Source organism: Cervus canadensis, chromosome 11 (genome assembly GCF_019320065.1).
Source record: "Cervus canadensis isolate Bull #8, Minnesota chromosome 11, ASM1932006v1, whole genome shotgun sequence".
Classification (NCBI taxonomy): Eukaryota; Metazoa; Chordata; class Mammalia; order Artiodactyla; family Cervidae; genus Cervus; species Cervus canadensis.
Window position 1 is genome coordinate 59,648,050 of NC_057396.1, and position 22,368 is coordinate 59,670,417.

Genomic DNA, 22,368 nt, shown 5'->3' on the forward strand with positions numbered 1-22,368 from the left:
CTACCCTATACCTGGTGTATACAGCTAACTGTAAATTCAGGCAGTGTTGGGGCCCGTTTGCTAATACAAATCACTATAACTTGTTGCATTCCTCCGAGGTCCGCTCTTTACCTGCTGTAAATATAGCTCACCTCCTAATGCATTTTTCTCACCATACGAGGTAGATTTAATCGACTCATTTGTTTTTATGGGAGTGGATACTGAACTCCATGAGGTAGACTTGACTGTCTCACCTATTCCATGAGGCGTGGGTGTTGAAGCTCAGGCGAATGACTTATTCAGGGCTGCTCAGCCAGTACACACCCTGGACCTAAGTCCTGCTCCGTGTTGTGAAATGCTGTGTGGCTCTGCCTCCTGTGGACGCGTCCCTCGTCCCCTCTGGAGTAAGTCCCGTGAAGCAGACACTAGGGGCTGGTGTGGTAGGGGGCTAGGGTGATGTTCACATGGTCTTCATTTGGTTTCAGGTTAAGAACTTCAGTGATGTCCATCCTGAATATGGCTCGCGCATCCAGGCTCTTTTGGACAAATACAATGAGGAGAAACCTAAGGTGAGCCCAGAGCAGCCCGGCTGTGTGTGTGTGTGATACACAGAGGGTGTGTGTCATGGAGAGGCACAGTGGGGTTTTCTCTGACAGTGATTCTCCTCAGGGCAGCCATTCAGTTTCTGAAGCAGCTGTTCACAGTCTCAGCTGAGACATAAAGAGCTCACCTGGAAAGCGCAACCTCTTCATTTAAGCCCTGGGCCATATAAGGTTCTGGGGGGTGTGTGTGTGTGATGTAAGATTCTGGTGTGTGTGTGTGTGTGTCCGTCCATGTAAGATTCTGGTGTGTGTGTGTGTGTGTGTCTGTATGTGTGTGTGTGTCCATATAAGATTCTGGTGTGTGTGTGTGTGTCCATGTAAGATTCTGGTGTGTGTGTGTGTGTGTGTGTGTATGTGTGTGTGTTTCCATGTAAGATTCTGGTGTGTGTGTGTGTCCATGTAAGATTCTGGTGTGTGTGTGTGTGTGTCCATGTAAGTTTCTGGTGTGTGTGTGTCTGTATGTGTGTCTGTGTGTGTGTCCATGTAAGATTCTGGTGTGTGTGTGTGTGTGTGTGTGTCCATGTAAGATTCTGGTGTGTGTGTGTGTGTGTGTGTGTGTGTCCATATAAGATTCTGGTGTGTGTGTGTGTGTGTGTGTCCATATAAGATTCTGGGGTGTGTGTGTGTGTCCATGTAAGATTCTGGTGTGTGTGTGTGTGTGTGTCTGTATGTGTGTCTGTGTGTGTGTCCATAAAAGATTCTGGTGTATATGTGTGTGTCTGTGTGTGTATGTGTCCATATAAGATTCTGGGGTGTGTGTGTGTGTGTGTGTGTGTGTCCATATAAGATTCTGGTGTGTGTGTGTCCATAAAAGATTCTGGTGTGTATGTGTGTGTGTGTGTGTGTGACGTCCAACTCTTTGCGACCCCACCAGGTTCCTCTGTCCATGGGATTCTCCAGGCAAGGATATTGGAGTGGGTTGTCATCTCCTACTCCACAGGAGCTATAGTCCATAGGGTCGCAAAGAGTTGGACACAATTGAAGCGACTTAGCACATATGCTTATAAGACAATCTAAGGTGGACAAATTCTGCCTTGTTATTTTCACTTGAGCACAGATGAAAGCAGAAATAAGTACTGAGTCTCTGCCCGAGTGAGTTAATTAACCTGCTGGTCTTGCCCTTTTGAAACAGAACGCAGTTCACACCTATGTGCAGCATGGGTCTCACTTGTCTGCAAGGGAGAAAGCTAATCTCTGAGGGTCGGGGGCCCTGATCCTGCACCACATTGCCGTCCGCTTATGAAGCAAAGCATGCTGTTCACACCTGTACCCACTGATCGCTGGATGAAGATTCTCCTGCGCCAGACATGCAAATGCAAGTTTGTGTCTGTAAAATGATAATCCAGATTTCTATAGCAAATGATGTAGCAATGGCTTTTAATACTACTTTCCTGTGGGTGAATGAAGGTTAGGGCTTAACAATCATTTAAAAGAAACATGTATTTGCTTTTGACAGCTGATTATTCACTTAAAATGACTAGAATGAAAGTTTCTAGCAGAAATATGATTTTATTTGACAAGAAAAAGTCTTGGTGACATTAATGTTTACATATCATCTCATGGCCTATTTTATAAAAATATGACTGTAATTATATAAGAAGAAAAGATAAAGATAACTTACTGAGAAAGTTTAATTTTTCTAGGTTCCCATGAGGAAGGACACATTGGTGTCTTTTGAAAATAACTTCAGCACCATCATGGCTTGATGTTTATTCCTGCTTTGAATTAATCAGATTTTTTAAAACTTGAATTACATTTATCCTGATACAGCACTGATTTTGCAGTAGGCCTATTTGTAATTGCTTTTCTTTTTCCAATAAAATAATCTGTAAATAAAAATAGAAGACTGGTGTTTGATTTCTTTAGTCTCCATATATAACTTGAAGTGTCTCAAGATTCTTAATCTGAATATCATGTTATTAGATTGTTGTTTAGTTGCTTAGTCATGTCCAACTCTTTTGTGACCCCATGGACGGTAGCCAGACTCCTCTGTCAATGGGATTTCCCAGGCAAGAATACTGGAATGGGTTGCCATTTCCTTCTTAGGGGATCTTTCTGACCCAGGGATTGAACCTGTGTCTCCTGCATTGGCAGGCAGATTCTTTACTGCTGAGCCACCAGGGATGCCCCCTGTTACCAGATACTTACCCTTAAAATTGAAAATACTGGTTTCACAAGGACAGTGTATTATTTATTTAAACCAATAGCCTTTATATACAGCTTCTGAGGTACAGGGGACCAGAACTTTATTCTATTGGGAAAAACAGCAAATTTCCCAGTTTTGAAAGTTACTTAGGGGTCCTGGAGCAGATGAGCTCAGAATATTTAGGCGAAAACACGAGGAGGGGGTGGGATCGCGGGGCAGGAGGAGTATCTCCGCCAAGAAAATTATGCATGCGTTAGGGAAGCTCTGAGAGAATGGCTGTGGAAGCTCTCCGCTGCGGTTTGAATCCACGGGGAATTGATCACCCTGCCCATGGTGAAGGTATTAAACTACAAATTGAAGGCAAAGGTGTTGAGTCTCAATCCATTAAAAATAAAACTTTCCAGAAGGTGCTTGACCAAAAAGGAACCCCCAAGTGACTGCAGACGGAAGCCGAGACAACTAAGTCGGCTACGGTGAAGCTGCCAAAACCAGTGGCTCTGTGGACCCAGCAGGATGTCTGCAAGTGGCTGAAGAAACATTGTCCGAATCAGTATCAGATCTACAGTGAGTCATTCAAACAGCGTGACATAACTGGGCGAGCCCTGCCGAGACTTACAGACAAACAGCTTGAGCGAGTGGGGATCGCCCAGGAGAACCTCCGGCAGCTCATCTTGCAACAGGTGCTCCAGCTGAAGGTGTGTGAAGAAGTCAGAAACCTACAGTTACTCACGCAAGCCTCAGCTGAGGGTTCTCCATAAATGCAGTTAGCCTTCCAAGCTGCTGTCCTGCCAGTCGATACAAACATGGCCTGTTCCTCACAGAAAGACTAACTGCATTGACAGATTAACCAGATTAACTGGAAAACCACCCATTCAGTCAAGATTACCGGCTTTGGAAAATCTTAGTTTGCTCTGGATTTTTAAATGAGGTGCATGATATACAGTGCCAACTTGTTCCAAGTGGTCATTGGCAGACCATTAGCTGGAAAATTGCTTCCAGTTTTCATCACTGTGCATAACTGAGGCTCCCTTTGGGGAGCTGTCTGTGCCCTTCACTACAGGTCCTGTTTAGCATGTTAGCTACTGGATTATTTTATTATGTGTGCAGATGGCATGATGTGTTAGAAAAAAAAATTACAGCAGTCCTGCAATCTCAGTGTAAGTGTTCACAATATTATGCCCTGGTAGGAGTATAAACATGTCTTGATTGTGTTAAAAAAAAAGTTACTTAGATCTCCTGTTCATTAGCTTGCTTCTATCTGATTATGAGTTTTAACTTCTTTGAATTTTATTTTTCCCTTTCTTTCTTTCCAGTTTTATTGATATGTAATTGGCATAGAGCACTGTATAAATTTAAGGTGTACAGTATAATGATTCAACTCACATAAATAATGAAATGGTTATCACAATAAGTTTAATTAATGGGAATTCCCTGGCAGTCCAGTGGTTAGGACTTGATGCTCTAGTCATGGGCCCAGGTTTGATCCTTGATTGGGAAACTAGGATTCCATATGTTGTGTGGTGAGGTCAAAATAATATTACATTAGTGCAAATGTAATTGTGGTTTTTTGCATTGTTGAAATTTGCCGTTTGATGTTGGGATACATTCCTAATGTGATTATGTTATACATAATTTTAATGTGCATTTCTCACTTTATTTTTTGATAATGACTTATTACTTGCTGTTTATTTTATATTTACATTAGACTATGGAAATGATGTTAGGCAAAAAGCAAATTTGAGCTATTTTCTTATTTGAGTTCAAAACGGGTTGCAAAGCAGCAGAGACAGCTCGCAACATGAGTAACGCACTTGACCCAGGAACTGCTAACGAATGTACAGTGCAGCAGTGGTTTTGCAAAGTTTTGCAAAGGAGATGAGAGCCTTGAAGATGAGCGTAGCAGCCAGCCATCAGAAGTTGACAACTACCGATTGGAAGGATCATCGAAGCTGATCCTCTTACAACTACCCGAGAAGTTGCTAAAGAACTCAATGTCAGCCACGCTGTGGTCGTTCAGCATTGAAGCAAATTAGAAAGGTAAAAAGGCCTAATTAATAAGAGGGTGCCTCATGAGCTGACTTAAAATTTAAAAAAAATCATCATTTTGAAGTGTTGTCTTATTCTTCACAACAACAACCATTTCTGGATTGGACTGTGACATGTGACTAAAAGTGGATTTTATATGACAGCCAGTGACAAACAACCAGCTCAGTGGTTGGATCAAGAAACAGCTCTAAAGCACTTCCCAAAGCCAAATTTGTACCAAAAAAAGGTCCTGGTCACTGTTCAGTGGTCTACTGCTGGTCAGATCCACTACAGCTTTCTGAATCCCAGCAAAACCATTACATCTGAGAAGTATGCTCAGCAAATCGGTGAGATGCACTGAAATCTGCATTTTGCAGGGACAACTTTTTGCAGGGAAAATGCTTCCATAGCCAGCAGAATGCAGAAAATGCCTTCCAAGAGTTTGTTGAATCCTGTAGCATGGATTTTTACATTACAGGAAGAAGCAAACATTTTTCATTGGCAAAAATGTGTTGATTGTAGTGGTTCTTATTTTGATTAATAAAGGTATGTTTGAGCCTAATTATAATGATTTAAAAATCACAGTCCGAAACCGCAGTTATGTTTGCACCAACCTAATAATTTTAGTTAACATTCGTCATCTCATATAGATCCAACACTAAAGAAATAAAAAAAAATTTTTTTTTCTCATGAGGAGAGCTCTTAGGATTTACTCTCAACAGCTTTCATATATAGCATACAGCAGTGTTAATGACATTTATTGTTATTGTTCCCTTTATTCTGCTCCCTTTTATTGAAAAAATGTCTTTTAAGAACTGCCTTTACTTGCTATCTTCACTCTCTCTGTCCTTTCTTGAACCTACAAGCAGACTGCCCTTGTCAAGTTCACCAGTGACTTCCGTGCCACTAAAATCCGATAATGGTCCCATCCAGGAGTCCCACTTCTGGGTATATCCCCCAAAGGGGTGGAAGCAGGGACTTGAAGAGATATGTGTATGATGTGAAGTATTATTCATCAGGGTCAAAAGGTGAAACAACTTCAGGGTTCATTAATAGGTGGTGAATGGATAAACAAGATGTATATCCAGATAGTGGAATATTATTCAGCCTTAAGAAGGAAGGAAATTCAGCTGCAACGTGGCTGAATCTTGAAGACATGCTAAGTGAAATAAGTCTGATACAGATGGACAAGTGTGGTATGATTCTACTTATACGAGGTATAATAGTGAATAGTCAAATTCACAAAGACAGAAAATAGAATGGTGGTTTCCAGGGACTGGGGGAGAGGGGAGTGGGGAATTCTTATTTAATAGGTACAGAGTTTCATTTGGAAGATGAAAAAGTTATGGAGGTGGATGGTGGTGATGGTAACATAACAGCGTGAATATATTTGCCCCTGAACTGTATACTTAAAAGCAGTTAAAAAATGGTAAATTTTATGTGTGTTTTGCCACACAACACACATACACACACAGGCCCAAAGCTCAAAGTCCATTCTCATCCTTACCTTCCATAGCCTCTCGGCTGTGTTTGACACAGTTGATCATTGACACTTTCTTTAAAAAAAGAAACCCAGCTGTTTTTTGGTGATAGACTTCACATACCATCCCTTTAAAGTGTATGATTCAATGGTTTTTAGCATATGCACAGAGTTACGCAGTCAACATCACAATAAATTTTAGAACATCTCTGTCACCCCCTAAAAATCTCTGTACTCATTAGCAGTCATGCACCATCCCCCCCACCAACTTAATCCTGCCCGCTAACCCTTGGCCATCACGGATCTGTCTATAGATTTGCCTACATTGCACATTTTATCTAAATGGAATCATAACAACATGTGATCTGCAGTGGCTGGCTTCTTTCACTTTGTATAATGTTATCAAGATTCTTAGATGTTTTATCATGTATCTGTACTTCATTGTCTTCTGTTGCTAAATAATATCCCATTGTATGGATAAACTGTGTTTTAGTGATCCATTCATCCATTGACAGACATTTGGGTGGTTTACACTGTTTTGGCTACTATGAATAATGCTGCTATGAACATTTGTGTATGTGTTTTTGTATGGACATGTCTTTTTGTTTCTCACATTCTCACCTTCTTAAAAGACATTTTCACTTAGCTTCTGACGCACCACTCTCTAAAAATCTGCTGGTAATTTAAAATCTGTTATTTACTGTTCGAAAAGGAGGGTTGGTCTGGACTTAGGGAAACGTTGAAGAATCGTCTTGTTGCTTTCAAATTCAATGTCAGAATTTTAGTTTAAAGTACATTAATTTTTTCCCTTCCCCAGGTAAAAGGACAGGACTCTAATTGTAAGCCCTGCTATAGAAATGAGTTTTCAAAATTTCTTAGCACTTGCTTTCCTGAAAGAAAAACAATGGGCAAGCTTCTTGGCCATTTCTTTGCCTCTTAGCTCATGATAAAGGCAAAGGGCCAGATTCTATTTTAAACAATCTTATAGGGCACACTGAAGGCTTTAAAATCCTCATCAGAGCTTTTAAAGATGTGAAAGGTTAATAGATGTGAACTCAAAAAGTTCTGTGTACTTTTGAGTTTTTGAGAATTTTAATCACGCGCATATAGAAAGCTCCACTGTGGTCTTTTTTTTTTTTTTAACATTTGGCTGTTTGGTAAGTGATTTTTGCATTGTCATTTTGATTTTTGTTGTTTTGCTTTGTTATTGTTTGTTTAAATGTGGTGTTTTAAATATCCCTTATATTTTCTGCTCTGGGATGAATTACATTATGAAAATCTATGTTTAAGTAAAACTCACATTTTAAGGAGTACAGTGGATTGAATGATGGTCCCTAAAATAATCTATCCATATCCTAACCTCTGGAACCTGTGAAGGTGACTTTATTTGGAGAAAAGGTTTTTGCAAATATCTCCAGATGAGATCCGGCTTCCCAGGTGGCACAGCGTAAAGAATCTGCCTACCAATGCAGGAGACATAAGAGACTTCTCCTATGTAGGTTCAATTCTTGGGTCGGAAAGATCCCTTGGAGAAGGAAATGGCAATGCACTCCAATATTCTTGCCTGGAGAATCCCATGGACAGAGGAGCCTGGTGGGCTACTGTCTCTGGGGTCACAAAGAGTCAGACATGATTGAGCACGCATGCATGGCATGGCCAGGTGAGATCATCCCGGACTGGGTCCTAAACTCCAAGGTCAGCTTTTAAGAGACCGAAAGAGAGGAGAATGGGCAACTCCTATGTAGATGGAGGCAGAGATTGCGTTTTTACAGCCACAAGTGAAGGAACCCCTGGAGACTGTAGAAGTTGGAAGGGGCAAGGAAGGGGTCTTCCTTAGAGCTTATGGAGAGTGCGTGGCCCTGCCGATGCCTTCATTTTGGGCTCATCCCCCAGAATTGTTAGAGAATGAATTTCTGTAGTTTTGAGTCACCGAATTTGTTAACTTTTAGGCAGCCTTGGAAACTCATACAGAGATAGAGCTAGTTTAATGGTTTTACAGAAGGAGAACTTTTTGAGTAGCAGAAGGATTCATTTTTTTGTTCTTTGAATCACCTGAGGCCCACCTGTGGTGAGGGGACAGAATCTCTTAGGTGGTGAGTGTATAGTCCACTGCTTCCTGCCGGGCCCCCACCTAGGTCCTTGTCATTCCCCGGAGGTATTTGGCTCTGCTTTTTCACTGCCAAGCCCATAGCCTGAAAGCTCCTAGCTCCCCTCCTGTTAGATAACTGCCAATTTCCTGGACAGTCTTCTTTCTACTGGACTGAGAGGTTTGGTCCAGTGCATCAACATGGTACTTTCCTCTTCACCTGGCTTGGACAGGGGTCCCAATTTCAAAATGTAAAACCATCTGGTTATATGGAAAAAAAAAAAGTGAATTGGTGCAGCCATCATGGAAAACAGTATGGAGGCTTCTCAAAAAAATAAATAAATAAATAAAAGAAAATTACTATGTGACCCAGCAATTCCACTCCTACATATATATCTGAAAAAAACAAAAACACTGGCTCAAAAAGATGCATGCGCCTCAGTGTTCAAAGCAGCATTGTTTACAATTGCCAAGATATGGAAGCAACCTAAGTGTCCATTGACAGAAGAGTGGATAAAGATGTGGTGCATATGTACAATGGAGTATTACTCAGCCATAAAAAGAATGAAATTTTGCCATTAGCAGCAACATGGATGGCCCTGGAGATCATTATGCTTAGTAAAATAAGTCAGAGAATGACAAGTACTGTATGATATCACTTACTTGTGGAATCTAAATAATACAACCAACTAGTGAATATAATAAGCAGACTTACAGGTCCGAGAGAACAGACTAGTGGTTGCTAGTGGGGGAGGGGGCAAAACAGAGGTGGAGGAATGGGAAGAACCAACTATTGGGTGTAAAATAGGGTACAAGGATGTATTGTGCAACAGGGGGAATACAGTCAGCATTTTGTAATAACTGTAAATGGAGTGTAACCTTTAAAAATTGTATTAAAAAATTAAAAAAACAACCACCTCACACTAAACAGGGTACAAACAAAGTTCAAGGTATGAGGCAGCATGAAGTGGTGGCCAAATGCTCTTCCACCCAGGGCCAGGAAATCACTGCCACAGCACTGAGAAACTAGTGATGCCAGATCTGACTTTTAAAAAGAAATTGGTCATCTGGATTTGCCTATACATTTCCTGATTTTCAAATAAGGCAACTAATTCACAGTAAGAAACAAAACACCACCTCAAATACAAGCAACAAAAATGTGTGTTTGTTTGCAAACCAAACAAAAACATACCCCTAGGCCCCACTGGTCCATGCATTCCATCTTGTGAGGACTCGGTCTTCAGAAGGAAAGGTGGTGGGATAGATCACTCCCTTATATCTCTTACATCTTTGGGGCTCTCTAGGAATCTCCATTTCCTAAATAGTAGGAAATATTAATAGAAGGGTCATCAAAGGTCCATACAGTCAAGTTATGGTTTTTCCAGTAGACAGGTATGGATGTGAGAGTTGAACTATTGAACCGTGAAGAAGGCTGAGCACCCAAGAATTGATGCTTTCGAACTGTGGTGCTGCAGAAGACTCTTGAGAATCACTTAGACAGCAAGGAGATCAAACCAGTCAATTGTAAAGGAAATCAACCCTGAATATTAATTGGATGGACTAATGCTGAATCTGAAACTCCAATACTTTGGCTACCTGATGCAACTTTGGCTACTCATTGGAAAAGACCCTGATGCTGGGAAAGATTGAGGGCAAGAGGAGAAGTGGGTGACAGAGTATGAAATGGTTGGCTGGCATCGCCAACTCAGTGAACGTGAGTTTCAGCAAATTCCAGGAGATGGTTAAGGACAGGGAAGCCTGGCATGCTGCAGTTCATGGGGTCACAAAGAATTGGACACAAATTAGCCTCTGAGCAACCTTTGCTGAGTTGGCCTTGCTTAACTGAACAATCCAGAGACAGTGCAACATGTTAAATATTTTATTCACATTGTTTATAAACTGTATCCACCTGGGAAACACATGAATCAAAAAAATAGATTATTTTACAGTCATTCACATTTTTAAAAAACAAGTTACTTTTGATGTGAAACTCTAAGGTGGAGGCCTTCAGTCCATCTTGTGGTTCAGTGCCTCGTCACATGAAGCTTCCTGCTCTGGGGAAGGGGTCCTGAGGGCAGTCCACGTAGCTGGAGTCACTAATGGTTCACCTACAGTGACTGATGAGAAGACATCAGTGCAGAGCATTCACTGGTGTAAATCCATTGCCACTACTTTTGTCAAGGAAACATGCGTTTTAGAGACTGTATACCCATCAGGTAGGAAAACAAAACAAGAGACTCATAGTTTAATTGGCTATTACAGAGCCATCAGGAAATTCCTGGCTCTATAAAGGTTTAATGTCTTGCCCACAGACAGAATCAGTGAATTATGACTTTATTGTGTTGACAGCTTGAACCGTAGAAACAGCAGTGGTTTGGAAACTGATGCAAGTGTCTGTTGATTAACTCTTTGCACATCTGATGCTCCCTACCCTGGAGAAGAGGGGGAATAAATTCAGCAAGAATTAAGAATGTGCCTAATTTTAAGTGTGTTAGCCCGGATAGACGGCCATGGGGGTTTTGCTAAAAAGATATTCTGGTTAAGAAAGTTACTATGCTAAATTCAATTATGTTCAGCTTGATGGCTTAGCTCTTTCACTAATTAAGAAACTTTACTATGGAATTTGACTTTAACGATTTAAAATCTGTTTATCTTATCACATCTCACCCCCTCCTACTATGTTAACTACAAACTAATCACTATTTTTTTTTGCTTTGTGAGCTGCTACAGTTACCTATGTGAAAACTTTGGAGCCTTTGGAGTGGGAGCACCGGATAAGACTCTAAGTGGCAGAATTGGATCCTTTTTCTCTGAGCAGCACTGATGGCCCTGGGCCTTGTGGTTCTGCGACTCTTCACTAGGGAAGTGATGTTTGATTAGGGTACCACAAAAGGTCATTCCCTCCTTGCCTTGGGTTTAAAAAAAAAAGAATTGCTTAAGGGTTGCGGCCATTACCCCCAAATAGACAACAACAACTCTGAATCCAAACGTAAGCTGAGATGTGGAGAAATTTTATCAGCACGTTGGCAGGTGTTTTTTTTTTTTTTTAAAGGACTTTCCAATGTCTATTGCAATCTATTGCTTGAAAAGACAGAAATCCATTAAATGAGCTGGATGATGGAGCAGATCATAGCTTGTCTTCCTGCCATCCATGTGCGTTTTTTCCAAATTTGTACACTAATCTTCGATCAACCCGTTCCAAAATTCCAGTTTTATAGTAGTACCTGTGAAGACAGCAGAAGAGAAACATGGGGAGGCGTCACACCGCGGGAAAACAACACCACAAGCACTCCCCTCATTCCTTTCCGGTGACGAGGCCAGTCCGTGGTTACCCTGGTATTTTCACACCCTCTTATCAACTTATACTTAAACCTTTCCCAGACATCTTGAAGACTGAACCTCACCACATGCAGTTCAAAATGTGTGTGTGTGTGTATGATGGCCTCAGAGTGATCCCCGGGGAACACTGCCAAGAAAGGCAAGGATGGCGTATCAGTTTACAAACCCTAATCCCACCTGAAACTCAGACCCAAAGTGTAGCCTCATGACCTTTTGGTTATCAGGCAAAAAGAGCCGTGTAATTTTCTATCTGCGTGCTGTTGCTTCAGGCGTGTCTGACTCTTCTGCAATCCTGTGGGCTGTGGCCCGCCAGGCTCTTCTGTCCATGGGATTCTCCAGGCAAGAATACTGGGATGGGTTGCCATGCCGTCCTCCAGGGGATCTTCCCGACCCCGGGATCTAACCCGCATCTCTTACGTCCCCTACATTGGCAAGTGGGTTCTTCACCACTAGCGCCACCTGGGAAGCCCAATTTTCTACGGCTGACCATTTTATGCATCTGTGGCGGCAGACTCATGGCATTTCGTGCAGTTCTCTTACCTCAGAGCTCTGCTCAGCTTTTCATATGTCATTCTGTCATTTTTCTTCCTTTGTCCCCACATCTTCGCCAGGGCTTCTGATTTAACCACCCGAAAAATACCTTGTTCCCTATCTTCCCATTCCAGAATGCCACAGTTTTCCTCAGGAGATAGAAGCAGGTCTCGCACAAATTCCCATAGATGAGAACTCTGGAGGCCTTTAGGGAAGCAAAAAAAAAAAGTGAAAAAATTAAAAAAAATTTTTTTGAGTCATACAACTTCTTATGAAACCATGAGAATTGCTCCTTCATGGAGTTATGTCCCAAAGTTATGACCGAGCACTCTACTTGGAGACTTACTGAGCTGTGAAATGTTCTCTTCTGCTAAAACAATTACAAAACACCCACAGAGACACCAAATTTACAGCGACCAGCGACATTGGTTCACAAAGCTTCCCTGCTCTATGGAACTCCCGACCAATTCTTATGGAATTAATGGCATGGCATTCGAATGATGCTTTCATTCTTCTTTCTGACAAGCAGTATGGTTCTACTGAGGCCCCACAGCTACAGCCATCTGGCTGGACTAATCCTACAGCTGTGTTTTTCATGAAGAACTGGTATTTCTCTTGTTCCATTGTATCATAGTTAAAACTGACTCTGGAGCCTGGGTTTGGGTCCTGAATTTACCTCTTCTTGCTCGGTAACCAAATCTCTCTAGTTACTGTCTCTCTCAAATGGGTTAGTAAGAGTACCTATCTCATAGCACAGGTTAGAGGGTCATGATTTAATGTGTTAAATGGTAGACCCAAGGCCAGCAGGATTGACCTTGTAGATCTGTCTCCGTGCTGGGAAAGCTAACAGAATTGCTATTATCCTGGAGTATCTTTGAGAGAAGGATCCACAATAGACCAGGAGAAAAAACCCTTGTTTAAAGATTCAATCTGGCTAAAACATTTACTTACTTTAATTCTCCTATTACCATTTCCAAGGGAAAAGAAAAATTTGATAACACTTATAAAAGTAATCATCAGTTTCTCTGTCTTATTTGGGAAATAGCTAGTCCTGCTCAAACACTGGGTTTCAAAGCTTACTGAAGTAGATAACGTTGTCTCATGAATGGTTTCAAGAAATTAGCAATGACAAATGACATCAGTACACTTACTTGTTCGACTATGACTGTGACAGTCTTGACTTTTGATGCCACCTGTTTTCAAGCAACTGGAATCAGCATCTGCAACAGAATGATTTACAGCTGCAGGAAGAAATCTAGAGGCCACATTCTGACCTTAAGTCACAACAAATGAGCAGCTATTAACTGGACACCTTCGTGGCAGGAGACAGCTGGTGCTGGGTGTTCTGGGGATAATTAGTAGGTTTCAGGAGAATTTGCATTCAACTCTGGGGCCCAACTGTGTGTCAGATTCCAGGCTCTGAGCTGGAAACAGAAAATGAACAAGGCAGGCTTGGTCCTTGCTCAGGTAGAGGCTGAGGACTATAGGGCAAGGAAAATACAAGTGAAACACAAATCGCCTCTGTTGTAAGTGTTATGAAGGAACGAGGCATTAGACAGAGAATGGAGGCAGGCGAAAGCCCCTGCTGCATCTAGATGGGGTGGCCAGGGTGTGTCTCCTGGAGGGGACACATTCATGCTAATATCAGGAGGTGGGAGAGGGTTTCAGAGGGGAGGAGCAGCAGTGCAAAGCCAAGAGGACCGCGGGGTGCTAGGGATGGAGGGAGGTGTTGCCTCAGGGCCAGCGGGCTGCTGACAAGTCACGTGGGCACCTGGTGAGGGCGAGGGATTTTATTCAACCAGTGAAGACTTAGGACTTTGACAAGATCCACACTTTAAGAAGATCCCTCTGGCTAGCCTGTGGAGAACAGACCAGAAAGGGATACGGGGAAAAGCAAAGAGACTAAAGCTTATGAAGAGCAGAAAGCAAAGCATGAAATCAATGCAGGGTGAGATTAGAACTCAGGCTGTAGCAGTTTGAGACAGGGGTATAGTTTCATAATTATGTAACAACCTAAATGGGAAAAGAATTTGAAAAAGGAGAGGTATATGCATAGGTATAACTGAGTCACTTTGCTGAACACAACATTGTTTATCAACTATACGCCAACATAAAATAAAAAATCTGGCCTTCCATTTAGAAGCCACAGCTACAGGCCCACAGAGGTTTCTAGCAGGGGGTGGTCCTTCTCCTGTCAACAGGTAGAGTTTGTGGTTCCCACACCTCCAATGTGGGCGGTGAACGGAGCCCAGAATTCACGCTCTGAGACTCCCAAGGCTGGCAGGAAGACGTCACAGCCCAGGTCACAGCTGGGTCCAACGGCCAGCCCTGCAAGTGGAGTCTTGGAAGAGGATCCTCCACACCTCTCCTCTGGCCTCCCTTCCCCCTCCCATCCCCACCTCCCTTCTCCAGGGTCTCCCCTCCCCCTCCTCAAACACAGGATGTGGATGCCTTGCATGTTATGCAAGCCTCCCATGCAGAGCTCTGCCCAAATTGCCTGTTTGTATGTGAATAATAAATGTTGTTTGAGCCACAAAAATAAAATTAAAAAAAGAAGTGTACATGATTAAAATCTGAAAGGTGGCAGCAGACCACCCCTCCCCACCCCCACACCGCCTTGCTCCCTCCACTCCAGCCGCAGTGGCCTCCCACCTCTTTCTGAAACTCACAGGTACCTCCTGCCTCGGGGCACACGCTCCCTTGGCCCCGAGTGCTCTTCCCTGGGGTGTCCACAGGCTCACGCTCTCACCTCCATCTTTGCTCAAAGTCACCGTTTCAGGGAGGCCCTCTCTGACTGCCTGAGCCGGAAGTGCACACACTCATCCTACTCAACACCCCATGTCCTAGTTCTATTTTTTGCTGCCGTATATGTCGCCATGGAACATATTATGTATTTATTTTGTTCACTGGCTGACTCTCCCCACTAGAGGGCAGGGGTTTGTGTTCCCATGTGTATCCCCAGAACCTAGCACAGTGCGGGGCATACAGTAGGTGCTCAATAAGTGCTGTGGCACAGTCATGTACTGTACTGCACTATTTTCACCATCCCTGCTGTAGGGAGGCGATGCTGTAACTCCTACATGACAAAATAAGTATGCTGTCCAGGGAGGGAATGGTGTCCCGTGCACCACACCACTGCCCAGGGTGGCTGGCCCCAGTGACCGTGGGTCTTGTCACTCTGAGGGGTGACAGTCTTCAGGGCTGCCCTGTGGTCTCCCGGGCAGAGGCTGCCATGTTAGTCAGGCCTTTCACACCCAGACCTCCGCTAGGTTCTCCAGGTTTATCTCTTGCTGCTCCTCAACTCCATCCCTCCTCTTGGGTCAGATGGTCCCAATAGGGCTTGATTCTCTCCTGCCTCAGGGCCTTTGCACAGGTTCCCTGCCTCCCACTTCCACCCAACTGACTCTGTTTTCACAAAACTCTTCAGGAAGTCTTCTTGGAACCTACCCTTCCCTGTCCCACAGCACCTGTGGGTTCCTCAGTGTCCAGCACTGGTCCCACCATCTCTCGACTGTAAAGGTCCACCTTGACTATCGGTCACCTGAACTGACAGCTGATATTCATGGAAAGTGGAAAGTGTTAGCCGCTCGGTCGTGTCTGACTCTTTTCAACCCCGTGAACTGCAGCCTGCTAGGTTCCTCTGTCCATGGGGATCGCCAGGCAAGAATACTGGAGTGGGTTGCCATTCCCTTCTCTAGGGGATCTTCCTGACCCAGGGATCGAACCTGGGTTCCTGCATTGCAAGCAGATGAGTGCTTACTAAATGCCAAGTGCTTGGTGAGGACTTCACAGACAGTATCTCATTTCATCTTTGCCAAAACCCCTTGAGGTATTATTGCTTTTTCCCTTTATTGAGGAGCAACTGAAGCCCAGAGAGTTTAAGAGTTTCACCCAGAGAGGTGGAGCCAGGACTCGGACCTAAAGCAGTTCTGTTCCAAAGCGGATGTTCACAACTACTGCTTCAGCGTGTCTCTCATGGCAAGTGTTCAACAGATACTTAATGAATAGTTATTAAAGTCTGTTCAACATCTGCTGTGGCCAGCTGGTCACCCAATCTCACCCACCCTTATGATGCATGTTTCTTACTTTTCCCACTTTACATATAAGAAGACACAGGTGTCTCACTGGAGGTCCCTCACTCACAGGCTCCTGAGGGACCACACGAAACAGGTCCCAGTCTCTCCTCTCAGGGGACTTAGACCCAAGTGGGAGGGAACAGCCAGTGAACAAACCCATATTGGTGATAAATGCAGTGGAGAAAGATGCAGTAGTAGTGTGAAAGGATCGAGGCAGTGGTGAAGGGGCTGAGCGACGCTGCAATCCTAACAAGAGCCAACAGAGAAAGCTCTTGGACAAGAAGACAGCTGAGCAGGATGGAGTGAGCCCTGGAGACGTTTGGGGAGCCTGCCTAACAGCGGAGCTGAGATCACGTCTAATTTTCTGGCATCGGAGCCCTCGGCTCAAGTAACTGCAGCACATCGTTCACTGGAACGAACAATGACATGAGCGCGTGACTTCAGTGTTCGGGGCCCCTTCGGCCTCCCCTCTGCTATTTCCTACGTTACAGCCTAGGAGTGTATCACTGTGGGAAAATAGGCCTGAGCGCACAGGCCAAACCACAACGAACGCTCAGGAGAGATCAGCTGACAGTGGAGATGCTGCCAAATGGAGAGAGGTGAACTTAGGTGAGCAGGGCTGATGGTCAGTTGATCAAGACGGAGAAAGGGTTTCACCCTCCTCTCAGATCGGTGCCATGCTCTGCGGCATCGCCTGCAGAGCAGACCTGGCCTTTGTTTTAATTTAATCTTTCAGGAAGAGAGAAAACAAACGGAGCGGTCAAGATAAACAAAGGTGAACTATTAGCTGGACAACAGCTTTCACTGAAAGGCCCAAATGGCAAGAACAGGTGGAAGAGAGTCATGCTTTTAATTCTTAAGATTTCTCCCATGTGCTTTGGACAGAAGCTATGTGGCTGGATGGGATGGATGCAGGATTGATCAGCAAGAGGCGGGGTGGGTGGGATGGTGGGTGTTTCCACCTGTGGGTCTTGCCAGAGATAAACAGTCCTGCTGTATCCATTCCTACTGCTCAGCGGTGGATTTGGCAGTCGTCAAGGGTCAGCTAGGCTGGAGGCCCACTTGGCTGGGGGTGGGGATGGAGGGGCTGAAGCCATCACTGGGTGGCCACGTTGAGGGAGGTTCCCACATCCAAAACTCCCCAAGGCGACAGCAGGGGCAGCAGCATGGTGAACCCCACTCCCACCCCCAGCTTCTCTGCAGAGGTCTGCAGCGTCTGAGGGTCGCTCTCCCTGCCTCACACTGGCCTTTATCTTGAATGTGTCCCTGCAGCAGGGCTGTGCCTGACACGGGCCAATGGGAACAGGGCCCAGGCTATCTGTTGTCTGTGGGATTTGGAGAGGTTTGCTTGCCTTGAAACTGGAGACTGGTAAAGTGTGGCCAGAGGATATGTTCCCTGTTGTTGACTGAAATCATGCTCACTGTCCTCCAGAAGCTGGGATAGAGACTGGAGGGCAGTGTCTACACTGAGCTTGTCACACACACGTCCCCAAGAGGCCATCCGTCCAGTCACAAAGCCTGCATCTTGGGCCAGCACAGGAGGTGCCCGGCAGCAAGGCTGGGCCTGCAGGCTTGGTTCACTGGCTCTTCTGAGGCGGGAGTGGGGCAGGGCCGGGGAGAGGAGAGAACAAGTGGAGAAGGGCTGGGGTGCATCCCTTGGGCCCCTTCTGACGGTTTCCTAGCTTGCTGGGTGTAAGTCAAATATCCCTTGTCCTCTGGATCATTGTGGCACTGGGCCCAGACTCAGAGGAATCCTGAGTCCCAGGTCTCAACTGAGTGGACAGCAAAGTGAGCACAAGGGTCTGGGGGCACGTCTGCGTGCATGTGTGTGCACCTGTGGGCGTGTGGTACAGAGCGCAGCGTATAACAGCATGGACCTTGAGGAGATGAGTGGGAATCTCAGTTCTGCAATGACTTGTGACTTGCGAGTTCCAGCACTTCCAGTTTCCTCAGCAGCAAATGGAGATAATGCTACTATCTAGTGAAGTTACTCATTGGTAGAGATGTGGATGGGCCAAGAGACTATCACACAGAGTGAAGTAAGTCAGAAAGAGGAAAACAAATGTCATATATTAACACATACGTGTAGAATCTAGAAAACTAGTATAGATGATCTTATTTGCAAAACAGAAATAGAGACACAGATGTAGGGATCAAACATATGGATACCAAAGGAGGAAAGTGGGGGATGGGATGAATTGGGAGATTGGGATTGGCATACATACACCATTGATACTAAGTGTAAAATAAATAACTAATGAGGAGCTATTGTACAGCTCAGGGAACCCTACTCAGTGCTCTGTGGTGACCTCAAGGGGGAGGAAATCCAAAATAAAAGAGGGGATATATGTCTACATATAGAGGATTCACTTTGTGGTACAGTAGAAACTAACACAGCACTGTAAAGCTACTATACTCCAATAACAATTAAAAAATAAAAATAAATATAAAAATATAGTGAAATTATGAGGAGTTGTGGTGTTGGAGAAGACTCTTGAGAGTCTCTTGGACTGCAAGGAGATCAAACCAGTCAATCCTAAAGGAAGTCAGTCCTGAATATTCATTGGAAGGACTGGTGCTGAAGCTGAAGCTCCAATACTTTGGCCACCTGATGGGAAGAACTGACTCACTGGAAAAGACCCTGATGCTGGGAAAGATTGAAGGCGGGAGGAGAAGGGGACGACAGAGGATGAGATGATTGGATGGCATCACTGGCTCAATGGACATGAATTTGAGCAAGCTCTGGGAGTTGGTGATGGACAGGGAAGCCTGTCATGCTGCAGTCCATGGGGTTGCAAAGAGTTGGACACGACTGAGAGACTGAACTGAACTGAACTGAAATAACTTAATGTACATAGGATACTTGGCTTGGCAGCATGCTGGGCACATAGTAAGGGCTTCACAAATGGCCACCATAGCTATTAATTTAATCTTATAGTTATTGAAGATGGATGGGAACATTGCCTGAAGCCCCTGGATGCCACTTTGTCCCGGTTGGTCAAGCCCCCAGACCAGGACCTTTGCATGGGTCTCAGTAACCAAGATCAATCTTCATCATCATTAGCTTTCAAAAATGAAAGCCCCAAAAGTTCCCTTTCCTAAACCTTCTCCATCTGCAGAAGTGAAACCATGAGGGTTAATTTTCAGTCAACAAGGCCATTTGAGATTCTCCATTGCCTTATAGTTATAAATGTGATCTGCTTAATGAGCTCTGATTTTTAGACATTATCAACCACAAGGCCTCTAACGGTTGGTAATTTGTAATTATGATTTTTACTGCTAATGGGTACCAGTATTTGGAGCAACTATTCTGCTGGCATAGGTTAGGCACTTTATATGCACTGTTACTTGAACTCATCATGACCCAGTGAGGGTCCGACTGTTTTATAGACAAAGAAACTGAGTCTGGGGGAGGATGAAGAAGCCACAGACCCAAGCCCCATGCCCTGTCCACCATGTTTCTTCCGCCATCTTCTCTTGGTCTCCCACTATTTCAGGTTATCAGCCTTTGAGTGAAGTCCTACAAGGACCATCAAGCCCACGTGCACTACAACACCCACGGCACAACAGTATGAACTTGGTTACTCACAGTCTTTGAGGGTGGCCTTGGTCTCATCAGGATCATTAAAAAAGGAGTAACCTGGGAAAGAAAAAGAAATCCATTAACCATGGCATACAACCTTGGTTTCTGTGGCCAGGCCAGAAGGGGAGGTGCTGGGGAGAAGGGGGGTGATTTTATCCTCTGCAAGGTAGTTTTATTTCAGAAGGAAACTTGGAGACCACCCGGCCCTTATAGGTCCTGGCTCGGGGTCGGGAGGCCTGAGCTCTGCACTGGTCTGAGTCATTGACCCTTGTGCAGACTTGCCAGTCACCCAGCCTCCAGGCTTGTGTCCCGTCCTGGCAACATGTGACAAAACCACCCTGACCACCCTATTGGCTCTGTCTATGATCTGGGATGTGACATGCTGGCCAAGAATGGACACAGGAGGCCTTAAGAAACCCAACGTGACGATTCAAAAAGGAGTCTGCAGACTGGTGTTCTCCTCTGAAGGGTGGGGTGGGTTGGGGATGGATCAGGACTTTCAGATCACGTTTTCACACGGCACCACAGGCCGGAGGACATCCATTTTCTAACGTGGCATCCAATGTGAGGGCCAGTTTCCGTTTGCTGAGAAGACGGGAACAGGGCACAGCTGTGACTGCTGACTCCTAGGGCCGCTGGTTCTCGGAATGACTGGTTCTGGTCAGCCATGCACTGTCCCTTCTTCCCAAGAACAGGCGGGGCTGCCAGGGGATCTTCCTCTCCTGTGCTGGGGAGCCGCCTCCTTCCTCCTCCCTCCCCACCGACCCCACCCTCAGGGACCAGGGTCCCTCTGATTCTGGGCCCTTAAATCCCACTGCAGTACCTGTGGAGCCAGACCACACACTGGGCATAGAGCCCCCCCTTTGACTCCTCTCCCTGCCAAAACTTGGTCCGTGTTCTTTTCTGTCAGAGCCCTAATCTGTGGGGTCAGATAAGGCCTAAACTGGCCTTCTCAAGTGGTGCTAGAGGTAAGGAACCCGCCTGCCAATGCAGGAGACATGAGATGTGAGTTCGAAACCTGGGTTGGGAAGATGGCCTGGTGGAGAGCATGCAACCCACTCCTGTATTCTTGCCTGGAGAATCCCATGGACAGGGGAGCCTGGCAGGCTACAGTCTACAGGGTTGCACAGAGTCAGACACAACTGAAGTGACTTAGCATGCATATATGCATGCAAGGCCTAACCTAGGTAATAACCAGTTTAACATATAACTTATAGTCCAAACAGGGACTCTTCTGAGAATGAAAAACAGGATAACAGGTGAAGACACTATGTCCTGGGCAGATTGGGACACTGGAAACTTTGGTCACAGTACCTGCATTTCAATACACTGTACACATTCCCGCCCAAGGAACATTAAATAGAGATCTGAGAACAGAGCAGGCTGATGGAGTAATCTCACTGCTCAACACAATAAGCACCCTGGCCTGCAGGCTGCCTGAAAGTCCATCACTGGGGGTGGCTTTGGGGCTCCTAGGATCCTTTAGAATAAGAAAAGGCAACTTGTGGCCTGTTTAAAAACCAGCTGGTTTTTCACGTATCCATTTTGCACAGACCTTGAGGTGATGGGACCAGGGACAGGAACGTTTTGATGTAATAATTGCCTGGAACAGAAGGGCCCCAGAGGGGAGATCCCAGCACAGGACCTGCAGGGGCCTGGAGACGAACGTGATTGACTTGACCTTTGACTGAGGCTGGCAGTGCCAATCTGCATCTTCTCCTAGGATGGGATACTCTTCTCTGTGGTTCTGGGATTTTTGTGCAAGGCTGATCCCTTGGGAGGGTTCCGAACGGAGCCTACCTCCTCCCTGAGATTCTGTGATTTGCTCAGATTTGCCTTGTTTCCAGGAAGGCCCATTCCGTGCAGACCACTGATCCTGGTAGGTCACTGGCACTGGCAACAGTCAAGTACGGACTGGAAATCAAGGGACAGCAGGTCTGTTTGTCCCTTCCTTGCCCTCAAGAGGCCATGGTTCCTGGGGCAGAAGCCAAGCAGTGCCTGAGGGCCCCCGTCCTGGGCTTTTGTTCCCTTGGGCACTCATGATGGGGGAGATCAAGGTGGGGGCAAAGAATCTTAGAGCTGAGAGGTCCTCTTTGGGTTTCTGCCCACATAGGAATCCCTGTCACAGCACCTCCATCAAGTAAGGGACCCTTAGGTTGCTTGATTACCTCCAGTGATGGGGAGCTTCCTACCTATGATAACTTTGAAACAGCCTTTTTATTATTTTTTAATTTGATTTTTATTTTTTTTAAACACCCAAAACATTTTGTAATGGAGTATAACTGATTAAAAATGTTGTTATAGTTTCAGGTGAACAGCGAAGGGACTTGACCATCCATGAAACAAAAGAAGGTGCTTTTAGAAGTGTCTCCTTAAATTGAGCTGAAATGTGTTTCCTTTATTTATTAGGTTATTTTTGCTTCTTGGTTATACTCATGATGACAAAAGCAGGTGTCATTCACTATATTTGCTTCCTTAACTGCTTATGCCAGGTAATGTTTCACTGAATCCTGTCAAGAAG

General features: G+C 44.9%; 2 protein-coding genes and 1 pseudogene across 5 annotated transcripts in view; 2 read left to right on the forward strand and 1 right to left on the reverse strand.

The window, feature by feature from the left end:
- The window catches only part of CAT (catalase), a 35,908-nt gene extending 33,488 nt beyond the window's left edge, over positions 1-2,420 (forward strand). The window contains exons 12-13 of the mRNA XM_043481430.1: positions 465-548; positions 1,714-2,420. Coding sequence (XP_043337365.1) covers positions 465-548; positions 1,714-1,779 — 150 coding nt within the window. The 3' untranslated portion in view covers positions 1,780-2,420. The remainder of the gene's footprint in view (positions 1-464; positions 549-1,713) is intronic.
- A 152-nt stretch (positions 2,421-2,572) lies between these two features.
- LOC122449612 lies at positions 2,573-5,314 on the forward strand (annotated as a pseudogene).
- Positions 5,315-10,182: 4,868 nt separating this feature from the next.
- ELF5 (E74 like ETS transcription factor 5) overlaps positions 10,183-22,368 on the reverse strand; it is a 47,703-nt gene continuing 35,517 nt past the window's right edge. For all 4 annotated transcript variants that reach the window (XM_043482545.1, XM_043482548.1, XM_043482547.1 and 1 more), the window contains 4 exons: positions 19,854-19,904; positions 13,340-13,408; positions 12,198-12,393; positions 10,183-11,542 (listed from right to left, as the gene is read on the reverse strand). In XM_043482545.1, coding sequence (XP_043338480.1) covers positions 11,446-11,542; positions 12,198-12,393; positions 13,340-13,408; positions 19,854-19,904 — 413 coding nt within the window. In that variant the 3' untranslated portion in view covers positions 10,183-11,445. The remainder of the gene's footprint in view (positions 11,543-12,197; positions 12,394-13,339; positions 13,409-19,853; positions 19,905-22,368) is intronic.